General features: G+C 39.7%; 2 protein-coding genes across 2 annotated transcripts in view; one reads left to right on the top strand and one right to left on the bottom strand.

Moving 5' to 3' along the window:
* The window catches only part of RPL24 (ribosomal protein L24), a gene marked incomplete at its 5' end in the record, with an annotated part of 401,376 nt that overhangs the window by 219,709 nt on the left and 164,845 nt on the right, over positions 1–16,822 (bottom strand). The window lies entirely within an intron of this gene.
* The window catches only part of ZPLD1 (zona pellucida like domain containing 1), a 34,696-nt gene continuing 19,724 nt past the window's right edge, over positions 1,851–16,822 (top strand). The window contains exons 1-3 of the mRNA XM_082220207.1: positions 1,851–1,900; positions 6,253–6,366; positions 14,953–15,173. Of these exons, the coding sequence (XP_082076333.1) occupies positions 6,261–6,366; positions 14,953–15,173 (327 nt within the window). The 5' untranslated portion in view covers positions 1,851–1,900; positions 6,253–6,260. The remainder of the gene's footprint in view (positions 1,901–6,252; positions 6,367–14,952; positions 15,174–16,822) is intronic.

Below are 16,822 nucleotides of genomic sequence, written 5' to 3' on the forward strand. Positions count from 1 at the left end.
TTCTTATACCAAATATTTTAACTTAGAAATTTAAATAACAGTTTATTTTGTTTGTTCCATTTTTCTTTTCTTTTCAAAGAGCAGATGGGGACACACTCCTTTAAAAAGTATGTGCATGAAATATGTACACACGTCTTTTCAGATTGCGTCTCAAGACTGTAATCTTCAGCTGCTTGACTTCAGTGAAGTGGATGCACTTCTTGGGTGCAATCAAAACCCACAGGAAATAACTAAACAAGAAAATGCTGGGACCGTTATTTTGGACCTTCTTCCATTAGTTAAATGTTGTTAAATAGTGATAATGCCTCTTGCTTGCCTGGTTGCTGGTTGGAGGATGGAGAGATATGTGGGGTGGGGGTGGGGGAAGAGAGAGCAGAAACCACTGGAACGTAGTCTACTGTTCAACAGTAAGAGGCTTATCTCTTGCTCCACCTGCTTTTGCCTCTGGCCACTCCTACTTCTGCCTCTAGCTCCACCCACCAGTGGCAGGCTTCCCTCAGAAAGTTGTGTATGAGCAATGTGGCCCTTGTGCTGATAAAGCTTCTACACCCCTTAAGTCTGGCATACACCCAACCCTCTGTGACTTAAATCTGTTTTGTTTCTTTCCTGCTGTTGGTATGAAAGGTGCTCCATTTGCCATCAGCTCAGATTAGTTTCTTTATTGTCATTTATATGGAATATTCCAAAATAAAATAAAAACCCAGGAGAATGATTTTTTAAACATACAGTAAAGCTGCAGTAGGATGACTCACATATTAAGTCAGAAGATTTGTTTTTTAAAACAAAATCAGTAAGTAAATCAACAAATCGATAAATACATTAATGATAAGTAAAAATCACCACAGCATTTAAAAATCATTTGCAGCATAGTAAAATGAACCACTGAAACCTTTCAAGTTTCAGTGCACTATGAAAATACTCCAGTTTCCTATAAGCTGTTGCCTTTCCTCATTCTAAGTTTGTTAATTTGACTACATACATTATCGTTCCATTTTTTAATGTTCATTCTGTTATTGATGCAGTCTCCCTCTAAGTTTTACTGGTGGTCACTTTGGCTGCAGTGAGAAGATTTATCATCATTTCCTTTTCTTATTCTAAATTAATGATCAAACATGCCAAAACAATAAGACCAAGAGACTTAGCAGGATAATATAACAACCACACCCTGCATGTTGGTCAACACTAGCTTCTAGTAGCTCAGTTTCTAGCTGCTTGATCTATTCCATTATGTTCATCTGGTTTTGTATGTATATAGATACCTTGCTGATGAATTGTATTCTGATGACAACTGCATTCACAGCAACATCACATATCACATTTTATCTCAACAAGAAATGTGTTGCCCCCTGTTTCTCGCTCTCTGGTTTTGAGTATGATCACAATTGAAAAAGGGTTAGAAATTTCTCACAAAGCACAACAGAACACTGATAACTGGCAGATGCTATCTCCAGGCTTTCTTTTCTCTCTTCTCTCTCTCTCTTTTGAGCAGACAAGATTTTCCCTCAATGAGCTGATGACAGAATAATATCTCCAGATTGATTGCTCACCCCCCCCACAGACCTCTTGAAATATTTCTACCCTGGAAAGTTGAAGATCAAAAGCATAGTTTTTTTTTTAAAAAAGGACACAGAACTGAAAAAGCCATCATAAAGAAACTACTCCGATTTCAGTCTGGTGATGAACAGGCTTGTTAAGCATTTTGAGAATTGGCAGCCTTTCCCATCTAATATCCAGACATACTTTTAAAAAGAATTTCCATAATGAGTGTCTCTTTCCCCATCAGAGGAGATGGAGTATTTTCTGAAAAAGTTCTGCTAGGCAGTGATGTTAAACACTCGCTTACATGCAGCAGCACAGGATACATGGAGTACAGCTGACTCAACAGCTACAGGGGATTTGGGTAAGTGCCCTTCATGTAAGCCACTTAAAAATGGTCCAATATCTTTTCGGTTAGTCTCAATGGATGTGTACATTCCCCCCAAGTATCCTTTGTATCTCTTGTCAGGCATTAAGGGTTCATGGGTAACTCCTGTTGAGTTGTTGGACGTTGATTATGGGCATGGAGAAGCAAAGTTCTGTCAAAGTCCCAGTGTGAGAGGAAGTGTTCATTTTTTAAAATCCTGGTTTGTAGTTGTTGAAATCCAGCTGCACATTGTTCTTTTGATCTGAGAAGTGCACTAGGACAGGAAATTGTTTTAGGATGGTGAAGTAGATCTAACACAAAACTTTGCAATTGGTTCCATGAAGCGGAACAGACAATCTTACCCGGCTAATGGTGTCAGTCTAGCAAGTTCTCACAATCAACTCAGTAAGAGATGCAAATGGGGAAGTTAGATAAGGGAGATTTCTTATCAGGATTCCATTGCAACTGAAGGGATTAATTCAATGACTGGAAGAGTAATCTCAAATTGTTGATGTGAAGAAGGGATATTATTTTTGTTTCTCTAAAATGGCTATGCATTTCTGATTGAGAAATAAGTTGGCTTTGAAATAAAATCCTTTGTTTGTTATCGACGTAGTTCAGAACAGCATGCGGACATTAATAGTTAAATGTATTCTGAGAAGGTTTTCATCGTTCTCTGATGATAACCAAAGTGGGCATACAATCCCACTTACCATTACTCTCAATCTGAGGATGTATTATAGTGAATGGCACATATTTTCACTTTTTCCTCTCAACTAGATGATTCCCAAAATTGTTTCCAGTATGACTTCAAAGTTTCTTTGAGTGAGAGTCAAAGTACATAAAGGAATCAGTTTTCAATTTCATCATAAAATTTACCTTCCCGCACTGAGTTTTTAAATAAAAAAACTGTGGGAATTGTGAATTTAAAGGCTTAGGACTTTTGTGTGCTTACTTAATGAAATATCAGAAACCTTATATTCTCAAAGGTGTATATATAACTTTTCAGGATTAGATAAACTTGTATTATACTGCAACCAAATAGCATATTTCTTTCAGGCAATTTCTTTTTCTGAAGAAATGAAATCAGGAATGGTTCTAAGAGATAAAGGGATACTACCTTTATTTTAAAGCTGGAAGTGAGAAGCTACGAAATGATCTAATTGCTAATACCTTCAATCATATGTGAACAATTTATATTTATATGTTCACTTATTTGTTTTATCCCTGTATCATGGGAGGCAAGGCTGGTGTCAACTCAACATACCAGTACAACCTTTTCTCTTCTGCCATCTGCCCCATGGAATGCATTGCAGAATGAACTCTATTAGGCCCCATCATGGTACCTATTTTAGGTGGTTGGTGAAAACTTTGGTTAACTTTGTAATTTTTAATTAGATTAGCTTTATGTATGCTGGAGGAATTTGCTAAATTGGTTATTTATTGTTTTGTGTTTGATTTGTTCTGTTTTAATGTCATTATTATCTCTTGTTAGCCACCTTCAGTCTCTCTGGAGAATACAACAGGATAGAAAATTTCATAATTGAATAAAGTATTTATTTATTATTCCCTACTGATTCCTTCCTCACAACAAAAGTTCTCTAGTCCACCCTCTGCAAGCGTATACAGGTTAATTAAACCCAAATGATATGTACTTTGATCTGCATTCACATCTGGAATATGGGAATATCCTATAATATGAAGCTGCCTTCTACTGAGACAGATCATTGATCTATCTAGTCCATGGATTGACTTCTCTGAAAGAAACTGAGCGTCCCTTCTGACAGTGGGGAGAAGATCTTGCTCTGCAGATATCATGAGGATTATACTAGGACCATTTGTATGCATTAAGCAACATGCTCACCAACACATTATAGAACTCTCAGAACTCACAAGTGACACAAGATTCAGAGGCAACTTACTTTTCAGAACGGAGTTAGAAGACAGAATTGCAGTGCAACAGCTCTGTTTTCTCACAGCTGGAAATAAGCTGCTCATTGCAAAATTGAAGAAAAATTGTTTCATTAGCATGAGTCACAGATGCACAGCTTTTAAAAATAATAATATTAAAAATCACTGCTGTTATGAAAATTGTGTCATTTCCTCTTTGAAGAGTAGATGTGTGCAACCAAACAAGCCGCTTATTAGCAGTTAATTCATAAAAATAAACATATCACATGCAGTGTTGGAAAAGGGTCAAAGTGAAATCACATAGGAAATCAAAGCTGCAATCCTAACTACACTTAAGTGGGAGTAAGTGTTATTGAACCCAGTGGAACTTATTCTGAATAAATATACCAAGCATCTTGCTATTATTATTTCAGAAACTCTGCAGAAAGCTCTTTGTCCTAGTAAAATTCTTAAATAATGTTTGTGTAATGATCATTATTTAAAGAATAATGATTCTCCCTATTATTAAATATCCCAAAGGAGCATAACTCAGCAGGTTATAAAACTATGAACAGCTCAATAGTTACTGGTTGTTGTGCATGCATTTGGTGTCTGTTAATACTTGAGGGAGTGTAGTGGACTTCTATCCTGGTTATTGAAATTTGTGGCAAGGCTTCTGTCTCATTCCATTAGGAAAGGATTTATAATCTTTCCTTCAAATAGATATTTCAAAGAATCTACTTGCACCTCTCATTCTTGAAATTGAAATGAACTGCACTAAAATTGAAATATTTTCATACTAGTTAGTTACACTGAAACCACACAATTAGATGTAGAGACTTCAGGTTATACGTATTTTTGAGCATTTATAAGCAGCTTTCTTTCTGACTGAGTCGTGATATGATTCCAAAACAGGCTAGATAGCCAACTGGTTATAATGCTATTATCACATTATAATATATGCTTTTTGGAATAATCATTGGATACAACTGAATAAACTGGAGAGTCTTTAGTGAAGGGAAAGCAAGAGGTGCTGGCACAAATGTCCCAAATGTCGTACTTCATATTTGATCAGTGGCTCAACGCCACTTTTCAGATTGTTAAATGCTGCAGGAACGATTGCTTTGACCGCTAAGCCTCGCCACAGATTTGTTCCAATATTACAGTATTTTGATAATCCAGCATCACAGAACCAAAGAGCTTGCTGATAATGAACATGAGCATTTATCCCATTGATACAGCAGACAAAAATCTATAGGAAGAAAAGTGATAGCCACAGTTGCACATCTTGCAGCTGGAGAAGCCTGAATTTTTGTGCCACCTAAAAAGCAACAAATGTAACAAAAGCAAGAGGTCTCTTTTGAATCCGAAGGATTTTAATGTGAGCAAAAAGGAACTGCAAAATATAATCCATAGCCATGATAGTCAAATATTGGCAAGTAGAACATATGCTTACATTTTGCCATGTAAGCGGTATGTAAATTAAAACAACAGCAGCAACCACCACCGCTGCCTAGAGGAGGGAGGGATGTACTGTAGTCCGGTAGTACAGCATCTCCAGAGAGAGACCCTTAACCCAAGACTCTGGAGAGCCACTTACAGTCACTGTTGATGGTACTGAGTTACATGGGCCAATGATCTGATTCTCCAGAAGGGCACCTTCCAATGTTCCTATGCTTTGCACTCAGAAGGTCCAGGCAGAGCAGGGGTTTTGCATGCATAAGCTCCCAGGTTCATTCCCTGGAATTTGGCAGGTCTTGGAAACTGCTGTTTGAAAACCTGGTAACCTGCTGCCAGTCAATGTAGACAATTCTCATCTGAGCAGACCAGTAGCTTGACTCAGTTTAATGCATCTTCCTATGTTGTGTTACTAGAAGAAGCTATTAATGTCAACAATCTATTTTGGGCAGCACGATGAGACTCCTACCTGGCTATTATGCACACAATGTGGCACAGAAGCCAGCACACTTACAGAGCAATCCTATACATGTGTACTCATAAGTCCTCTTACTGTGCTCTGTCAGGCTTCTTCCCTTGCCTAGGTTCACAGCCTGAAACCCAACCGGGAAAATAGTACGGGGCTCTGTGATGTATAGTTTAAGCACAAAAACCCAGTGGAGAACCTTGGAAGAAAAGGAGTTCAAAGCTGTGTCAGAGCACAAAGAACGCAATGAACTGAATACAAGAGGCATGAAAATAATGCCCTCTCATTTAGGCACAGGGATGTAAGCACGAGCAGAGACATTCTATGCCATGAGGTGGGTTTCCTCCTGGCGAGTCTTTGTTGATCAGCCATTCTTTCATCCATAGACCTGTTGCTTTAAAATCAGGCAAGATGGTCAACTTCACAGTGGATCCTTGTTATTTCAGACCTGATCCAATGATCACGAAACAATCACAATAGGTATCTCTGGTGCAGTAAATGGGGACACAGAATAATTGCCTCATGTTTTCCTTAGGTTTTACAATGGAACGAGCATGGTTGCTGCTCCTGCTGACTGCAAAGTTTCTCACAGTGACCGCACAGTTCAATGGATACAACTGTGATGCCAACCTCCACAGCAGGTTTCCTGGTAAGTGTTAATTGAAACATATTAATTATAAGTCCTTTGTTAGCTTGTTTGCAGAGACTACAAAGCTTTAAAGTAAATGAAGCATTTGGAACAAACTCCTCATTAACTAACTAATGGTGAGTGAAATTCCTCTGAAGTAGCACAGAGCTTGCTACCCATGGGCGCAGCTACCCATAATAACAACAGGGTTTCATCCTCTTTTGTGAAGGCTGAGTTTCATGCATTAATTCACTATGCACAGAATACTTGCACAGATTGCTGTTGACAATATTTAAAATGGATTTTCTTTCTTTCTAGAAGTATAGGAAGCTATTTCCTTAGGCCCAAACAAGATATGGCACCATTCAAGCAAGGTTTATTTTTCATTTTTTTATAAATACCTAATGTGCCACCTCCCTGATATGGATTGGGATTGTAGCAGAGGAATGTGTGTGCCAAAGTGTCACCTAGCCCTATCAGGATTTCGACCTGAATTTGATTTCTCCATGGCTCCTATTTAATCCTAAAACCTCAACCCACCTGTTCACGCTGACTATAGTTAGCAAACTACAGTTTCCATTATTTTTGTGTTGGGGGTGGGTAGCCCAAACTGGCATGATATTGCTTTATATGCATAGTGCAGAAGGAGGTCCTTGTCACTGTTCAAGGACACATTCTAACCAGACAAAAGCACTCAGGAAGGACACAGAGCAGGACAAGAGAAGATTGTGGTTTGGGGAGAGATTAGAGCATTGAACAGATTAGACCCTTGCTAGAGATTTGCTTCCTTTGCTTTAGTGAAAGTAATAGATCTTATCAGGGCTTTTTTCAGCCGTAACTTACTGGAACTCAGTTCCAGCACCTCTCAGGTGGGCATCATTGCCATTATAAGAGAACAAGGGAGGTGTTCATGGTGAGTTCCGGCACCTCTTTTTCTAGAAAAATAGGACTGGATTTTACCAAAAAGTACAATGCAGGTAGTTGCCTTTAGTATGTATGAAACAGATGTGTTTCTGATTCTTCTATTACGTTATGAAAATAGGAATAATTTCTCCTCCTCCTTCTCCTCCTCCTTCTCTCTTTTGAAAGCAGCCAGTTCCTAATGCTTTTTCCTTTATCAAACTAAGTATGAAAATAGAGTCCAGATTATGTAGATATTGGTCTCTGTAGACAGAATGTTTGATTGTGATTGATGCCCCCTGAGGTCTATGCACCATAGTAGGCAGAAATGTACCAGTAGCATTCTTGTCTGGGTGAGGCTGGACCAGGAAGATGCTCTTGGAATGTGACTAGAGTAATGCACTGCACTCTGGTTGACTCTGAAAAGTGTTCAGAAATGTAAACTGCTCCAGAATACAGTGACAAAGTTGTTAACAGAAGATGCTATATTCAACACATATTACAAGATCAGTGTAGGTTATCAATATGTTTCTAAGCTTACCTTTGAAGGGATTAGGAGATGAATATTTGAAGGACCATTCATCCAGGCCTTCATTGCAGACCTTGCTTTGGGTGCCCCTTACTTTGCGGTTATGTTGCTAGGGCATTTTCAATGGAAGACCCTCCCCTGAAAGGTCAGATTAGCATCTGATTTTTTTTTAAAAAAGAAGTTTCTATAACTTTTTAATTATTTGTGATAGAATTACCACCTACGTTTGCACCCTTTGAGACCATGAATCCTGCTACAGTTCCGAAAGAGTTGTTTTCTTATAAGCGCATCAATTGCAGTTTTAGGGTGGGTTAAAAAGGAACCACTTAATATCCTGTGGTGTTTTGTGGGCAATTTATTAACATTTAGGACTTGTACTGCACCTCTTCCTTTCCCTCAAAGGTTAACATGTTATGCACTAACTCCCTCTTGAGGGGTAATAAATATTGGTGTTCAACATAAGGAGATTGTTCTGATGGTGCAAGTATTTCTGCTTTCCTGAAGGAATGATCTCTCAACTCCTACCACTACATGCTGTCCTGAGGGTTCACCTGATCCTCCAGAAAAGATGGAGAGAAATGGTTTTTCTAGAAGGAGGAGAGGGTGAATAAAGTTCCATTGCATGAGCAGGAGTTCTTCCGCTAGCTTCCAACCAGGACTGGCTGGTTGAATCTGGCCCATTATTGATTTGTTTTCACCAGAAGTGGTAGCAACACAAGAGTATACCTGTGAGTCACTCTTGAAGTATGATTGGAGATATGGCATTCTTCACCTGCTTTTTCGCTTATTTGATGAGACTTCTGCCTGAGTGGTAGCAGCTCAATATTTTGTTTAGAATGTAATGACAATCCCACTAAAGATACAGAAAGGGGCTGGAGAAAACTTGTTTTTCAATACCAGATTTTCAATGCTGTGTTCAAAAATATGCACATTTACTTAAATAAATAAAATGGGGTTACTTGTGAATGTTATGCTCAACTTTGCATTTCATAATTATGCCCATTAATAGATGCACTAGTGGACCTGGCACTGATTTATAACCAATGAGGTGCCCTCTAGATATTGTGAACTACAACTCAAATAATCTATCATGATTGGCTATTCTAGCTGGACTGATGGTAGCTGTAGTCCAAAATACCTGGAGAGTACCACATTGGCTAGTTATCCTGGAACCAACTCCATGATTACAAATAGGAAACTGGAACAAACATTGTGCAATAACATTATGAACACAACATTGTGAATTATTTCCTTATGTTTTCAGAAGTGTACACCTATTTCTTCATGCTTATTTTGCTAGTGGTAGCCAGCTTTTAGGAAGGTGTCTGCAAAAATAGGCATTTATTGCCTATAGATAATTCCAGATCTTTATTTTGAACAAGTGGTCACAGTTACTACTAAGCCCACAAAGGGATCAGCAGCTAATTTGCCACCATGGGTTGCATCTGGAAAGACTGTAAAAAGAAAGCTGATTCTAGACTTCACCTAATGTTTCTGCTGGTGATTTAATGCATCACAAAAAATATAGTTCAATCATGCTTCTACAACTTTATTGATTCAATTAAAGGGACAATAATACTGGTGATTAATTTTTATCATCAAATTAGCAATAGTGATACATAGTGTATGCTTGGGGATTCCAAACACTTATGGACTATCCTTTCCATCCTGCTGTAACCTTTGAATTATAACATAGGAAGCTACCTCATATCTAGTCAGGTTATTGGTCAATCCAGCTCAGTAATATCTACACAGATTGGCAGCAGTTCCTCAAGTTTTCTGACCTGGCAGTAGTGGCTGGACACTCAGGGTGGGCATTGTGGCGTTGCTTACTTGGCTTTAAGAGAGAGAGCCAGTGTGGTGAGTGGTGGACTCATAATCTGGTGAACCGGGTTCGCGTCTCCGCTCCTCCACATGCAGCTGCTGGGTGACCTTGGGCTAGTCACACTTCTCTGAAGTCTCTCAGCCTCACTCACCTCACAGAGTGTTTGTTGTGGGGGAGGAAGGGAAAAGGAGATTGTTAGCCACCTTGAGACTCCTTAGGGTAGTGATAAAGCGGGATATCAAATCCAAACTCTTCTTCTCTTATTCAAAACACCATGTGTCTCTGCTGGTTACTGAAAGGGAGATAGAAAGCTCAGTGTAGTGCAGTCACAGCGGTGCAGCCAATCTGATGATGTTGTTGCTGCTGCGCTTGCACCACACTGAGCTCCCTGCTGTCTTGCTCCGCTCCTTCTCCCTCTCAGTAACGGACAGCAATATGTAGAATTGGAAAACCAGGTGAGAAACCCCACACCACCCTGCTGGCCGCAACTGAGATGGAAACCCTGAGTGGATGACACTTGAAAGCTGGCCTGTGAGCACAATCCTGATACTTACTCATTCACTACCATATATACACAGATCAAATATCTGAATGGGATTAATGCATTTAAATCTATCCTGCATTTCCATTTATTGTTGATGATATTTTAGTCCATTGCACTGTGTAGGTACATAAGAACATATTGTCGCATGCCACCCCAATCTCCATGAGCAGGGTGAGTTTCAAGGGGTTTCAGGTGCTTAGCCATGGTTTGTGTTTCCTTCAGAAATTAGGCATAGCAGAGACTGTAGTGTCTTCATGATATATGGTTTTATTTGCACACATATACAACCTGCACCTAGATGGAGGAATTGCAAAGCATGCACATCCTATGAGGTATGGTTTCCCCTTTAAGGGTAGAATTGGTTTCAAATGACAGCAAAAAGCCACTCTCTGTGTCTCTTAGTTCCAGCTCACATGGAGTTCTGCCCATCTGTCTCCTTCTCGCTGCTAACTCCATGGACTTCCCGCAGCCACAATAGTCAAAGTTGAAACCCTAAACCTTGCCTTTGCTTCTGCCCACTAACACCCAGCAAAGAAGGAGCCCAACTCCCCTTTGCCTGGCAATCTTGTCCTCTGATGGTTTCTTTAATGGGTTATCACTAGCCTTTGTCTGCTGAACTGGCTTGACTCATTAGCCAGCGGATTTCTGTCTTTGGCAAAGTTTAATCAAACGTTGATTAATTCTAACTTTTACTAAATCCAGGAATTAGGAGGAGGATATGACACCAGGAATTTAGCACAATCTGTCCCCCTCTAAAAAACCCAACACAGTATGATGCTGAGCCAGATAGTTGTTCAGACCAACCAGTAATGTCTACTCTGACTGGCAGTCACTCTCCAGGGTCTTAGGCACAGGTCTCCTTAGCCTTTCTGATATCTAATTCTTTTAACTGCAGGTGCCAGGGAATGAACCTGGCAGCTCTTGCATCAAAAATATGTGCTGTGCCACTGAGTTATTGCTCCTTCCTTTAGGGTATTGTAAGAATGGATTCTTGGATTGATACTACCTCCCACAGAAACCCATTATGAAGCTGATCTAGAGACAATTGCCATTTCATGCAATATGTAGAAGGAGCAGTACATTTACTTTAGACATTCAAGTCTCCTTATGTTGTCAAAAATGTAGCACGGCAATTCATCCTGGCAGTCCTAGTGGTAATAACTAACAGTTTTCCGGCACTTTAAGAGTGCTAAATCATTAAGAAGATCTAATAACTTCCCCTTTATTTAAATTAATGATCCATGCAGTGGAGCACAAAGAATAATTACAACGTGTAAAGAATTAAGAAAGGCTCCGCTATGTTCAACAATATTTACCCCATCTTATGGGCACTGAACATTGCTCTAACACTGCAGTGGTTGGCTCTTGATTATGATGTATTATGTTTACAACTGGAGTCATAAATATATCCAGGAGTCATAAATATATCCAGGATTTCAATACATTTTAAGATATTTTCAGTCATCTCACTTTTCAGCAGGACTTCCACTGTTCATTTAAGACAATACTTCAGTGAAAATACACATTTGAGAATTCTTTAAAAACAAGCTCAAATTCTTGGTATCCATTGAGCATGTGCAAACTGTATTGGCAACCCAGAAGACTTGCACAGCTTTGAAATTTCCCCTGCTTAATAGAAGCCGTCTGCATAACAAGTTGCTCTGAAACTCAGAGCACAATCTGCAGTGCAACATTATAGCACTCATTCAGCCAATCAAAGTCAACAGCCTTGATATGCATGTGAAGCACAGTATATGTGAGAACTGGTTGAACATTTTACTTTGTGCACAACCAATAGAACATTTGGGCTGGATCTATACTGATCTGTAAAAACCCTATATTAAAAAAAACGTAATATAGCTCTCAATGCAATTTTGCATTGATGACGGATTGCTGCTCTATAGCACCGTCTGGTGTAAATCTTTATAATGCATTTTTAACATAACTGACCAGCGTAGATTAGTTTCTGGAATGCTTTGGACAATCTTGGCATAATCCTTTGCTCTTAAACACGGCAAAAGTATGAGAGTACGATACTCCGGCCATCTTTTAAGGAGCAGTTCCTATGGATGAGCCCTCATGACATCTGCTCCCGCACCTGGAATAAGAGACAGGACATATATAGTGTGTGAAACTCCCATTGTTCTAGGCACATTTTGCGACAGGGAATTTCATTAGCGCAAGCAGTTTCTGAGCTCTGGGTGCAGTACTGTGCCTAAGATTTCAGGCTGAAACTGCAGAGTGGAAGGAGGACCTTTTTCTGCCTCCCCACTTCCAACTACTCTCTGAAGACTGTACAAGAGACCCTCTTAAGAATATTAGGGGGGTGGGCTGGAGAAGGACTAATCCATGTGAAAAAGGAACATAATATTTTAGCTGCAGTTCATTCATTTTCAGCTCTGTATTCTTGTTATAAAAAAGGGTGCCTAGACATTCTGTTGTTGCGCCCATAACCTAGGTTAAAGGTGCCGTTTAGCTCCTAGCTTTCATCTCTCAGTTTCTAACACTGGACATATATCATTTGACTGAAGTGGAGCAACAAAACTGAACTGCAGAGCAGACAAATCATTGGATGCTTGCAGGAGCCACCTAACAGAGCTCAGCCCCAGCTATGGACAAGCTTAACCTAGCTGCCTTGCTCCTGCTTCCAAGCTATGGGTAAGCAGAGTCTTGCTGCCTATCCCTGCTTCTCAGTATCTGCCACCTAAGGCAGCCACTTCACTCTGCCTAATGGTAGAGCTGGCATTGCTTGGAGAAGCATGACATTCAACTAAGGATGTACATTCAAATGAGCATCTGCATCAGGACCACAGAGGAGCAAGAAAGGTGTTTATATGAATGTTTTCTCTCTGAATAAGGCTGCAAGGCTGAGTGTTATTCTTAGAATTACAGCTGTAATGACTAGTGGGCATTTCTCTCAAGTGAAGCTGATAAGGATTAAGGCATTAATATAGAGGAAACAAGGATTACTATAATATTTTCATAGCATTTGCTGATTTATTTTCTTTTACCTTTTCTAATAGTTCCTAATAATGTGCATATCGTTTTCTATCACCTACCTATTCCACTGTGCTGCTTGGAATTCTAAATTGCTATTAATAGCTGCTGTGTACACTTCCGGAGCCAAATGAATTGGGTGCTCAGAATACTTGCTCATCTGCATCCTACATTAAATGAGAATATCAGCAAGCAAAATGTGAGAAGAAATATTGTTTCCAAGGGCTAATTTTTGTGTAAAGGCTGCATAATGGTTCCTCGCAAGATTTAAAAAGTGCATATACTACATCATTTCGAGTTGCTTGAAAGCTTTGAATGCCCCATTTAATGAAGCCAGCTTTTTCATTATGATTCTTCTACACCTAACCTTTTGTTCATGTAATGCTGCGTTAAATGTCTGCTGTTTTGCATGGACCTTGGAATGGAATATGATATGCAAAATACGAGTGGTATCAATTTATTGCCACATTAAAGCTTTTTGGGGTGCATTTGCATGTTCACCATGATCATTCCCTGAGAGGAAAAAGGCCCTGAATGTGTGTGAGAGGGGAGAGTCTCCTGTTCCTTTCCACAAATGAAGGATGTATAAAAATGGTAAAGCAAAGTCACAAAGCAGGCAAGGGATCGTGTGTGCATGTGTGTATTCTAGTTGCTGCCCTATCATGCATGAAGTACCATGTGATGCTCCTAAGGTATTAAGATAAACCAATGGGTCTTTGATTTGAATTTCAACTTTTACAGTATTGTAGTTGGTTAGGGTGTAAGAGAGTGGTGTACTGGACAGAGAACACAGGGAAGGGTGGCTTCAGGACTTTTCTTTTCAGAGAAGGTACAATGATGTAATCAGCTGGGGCAACAGGGAAATCGGTGGACCATCCTTGTGCTTGCCAGTGAATGTGATGATAAGGAGGCTTTCATGTTTTCCTGCTGTTTGTGACAGATTAGCATAGAGGAAGTCAGAGAACGAGGAACATTATCAGGCCTTTCCTGTGGTAGGGTTCCTACTTCAAAGCCATGGCTTGTATGGTAATCTTTTCCTTGCAAGATTGTTTGCATTTCTAAAAGCCAGTTTCAGCAGACTGAAGATCTTTTGTTAAAGCTCAGGGTTTTCTACATGCTTATTCTCTAAATTTCTACAGTCATACTTCGGGTTACAGACGCTTCAGGTTGCGCGTTTTCGGGTTACGGACGCGGTGAAACCCAGAAGTACTGGAACGGGTTACTTCCGGGTTTCGAGGTCATGCATGTGCAAAACCATTAAATCGCGCTTTGCGCCTGCGCAGAAGCGCCGTATCGCAACCCGCACGTGTGCAGACACAGCACTGCGGGTTGTGAACATGCCTCCCACACGGATCACATTCGCAACCTGAATATCCAGTGTATTCCATGACTGTCAGCTGATCCTAATAAATTGTCTGCTATGTATTGATGTTTTTGGGTGTGATGTACACCAGGGATTGCCCAAGGCATTTTGGCACCTGAAGCGGACCCCAGAGTGGCATGCCCCTCCCTGACAGGGAAGAAGGGATGAGGGAAGATCTATATCAGGAACAAGGGAGAAAGAAAGATGGACATCGGAAGCTGCTACCCTAGTGAATCGTGCCACCCAAGGCAGTCAAATTACCTTGCCCACATCACTGGTGCAGAGCATAACCTCTTTAATACTGGTACCCACCCTTAATGGGAACTCTTTGTCAAAGGAGGTCCATTTGTTTCCACATGAATTGCTTTGTTTTTAGATCACAAAATATAAATATATATAAATATATTCCAATAACTTCAATGTGTCCCCCCCTTCACTTTTCATTTCAGCGGAACGAGATATCAGTGTCTACTGTGGAGTACAGGCAATTACTATGAAGATTAATTTTTGCACTGTCCTTTTTTCTGGTTATTCTGAAACGGATCTGGCATTAAATGGGAAACACGGGGACTCCCACTGTAGGGGATTTATAAACAACAACACATTTCCAGCGGTGGTCATTTTCATAATCAATCTCAGCACTTTGGAGGCCTGTGGGAATGCTTTAATGGTAAGATGTGATTCTTTTGAGACTACGCAGTGAGATGGAGAAGAATTTCAGTTCAGTTTGCATTTTAGTTTGAATGTAACTCCCAGCTCCCCAAACAATATGCTATTATTTGAAAGCCACACTTTTCCGAATTCCGTGAATTAGTAAAATCACCAGACAAAAATGCATTCTGTTTGCAGAAATGTGTGTAATAGGCAAAATTGCATTGAAGGTGTGTATGTTAGAAGAAGTTTGCAGTGAAATGCTGATAATTGTTAATGAGATTTTTTTTTTTTAAAAAATTGCGAACTGATTCATTGAGCTTGGAAAAATAAGAAGCGGGAGGAAACAAAAACTGGCAGATCATGCTTGGTTACATTTCACTGCTAAAAAGAGAGAGATGAAGTATGAAATAGAACATACCGCACGAGTGAGGGGTGCAATTTGCAAATACAAATGCCTGAAGTTTAAGAATGAGCAGCTCATTTTTTTTTTTTGAAGATTGATAGCAGTTATTGCTACAATCTTAAGTCTTACTCTTCCACTTCTGAATAAAATGTTTAGTTGTAAATGAGCCAACACATTTGCTGTAATGTTTTGTGATAATGGGACTATTTGCATCACCCTCATCATTTCTGAAGGTGGAACTAAGCATAGGGAAATGTGTAGCTGCCGGTGTAAGAAGCATCTCCTCATCCCCTCTTCTCTTGTGGTGTCATGTAAAAACACAAAACATTGCATTTCACTCTGGGTATTCCCATCCCCACAACTAGCATCCAGTGAGATGGATCTGGAGGGAAAACTTGGAGTGTGATGGTTTAGTCACATTCTTTCTGTACCCTCATGTTTTTTCATTCAGTAAACATTGGAGTTGTGAGTATGCACAGATAGCACCTTTGTGGCTTTTTATTTATATTTTATTTATATATTTATTTAATGCCTAGTATTCTGAAAATATTCTGGGAGCATGGGAGATTAGAAGAGGAATTATGTGCATGCCTAAGCTATGTGAATCTGATCATTGTGCTGAAATCTTGCCTGCATCTAATGATGGTTGTCACGGGAAGTACTTTGACACTGTGCTTCTATATCTGCTACGTCTCTCCTCTGAGATGAGCTCACAAACTGACAGCTGGCTAGATAGGATCAAAGTCAATGAGTTCTTCATTCCTTAGCTGGCCATTCAAAGAATCCTAGCAATTCCAGTGCTTTTCTTGCAATAATGATAATGATACGGCATCAAGTGAAGCAGTACAAGGTCAAATGCTTTGTGGGCTGGAGTTCACTGCAGAAGATGTATAACTGAGAGGGGACAATTAAATGGTTTATAAGAAAGCTAATTGAAATGAAAATTCTATTATTTGCATATGCAAATATTCTGACACTTGGGTGCCACGGCAAAGGGCTGATGTTAGTGTGCAAGACTAAGGGCTGGGTCATGCCATCCATTTTCTTCCATGTAAGCATATCTTGCTTATCTCTAGCTTTGAACTTGTGTAAAGAACAGACACAATGACTATAAATAGAGTCAGTAGTAATTCATGGCAGTAGGGATGTTGTGGACTACACAACAGAGTGGGCAGAGTCCAACAAGACCAAAGACTTTTGTGTTCTGCCAAAAGTTCTGGATGCCTAAGGCAAGTTTTTTTTTTTAAGGATTCAGATGGACA

This window comes from Podarcis vaucheri, assembly GCF_965113315.1.
Source record: "Podarcis vaucheri genome assembly, chromosome: 4".
NCBI lineage: Eukaryota > Metazoa > Chordata > Lepidosauria > Squamata > Lacertidae > Podarcis > Podarcis vaucheri.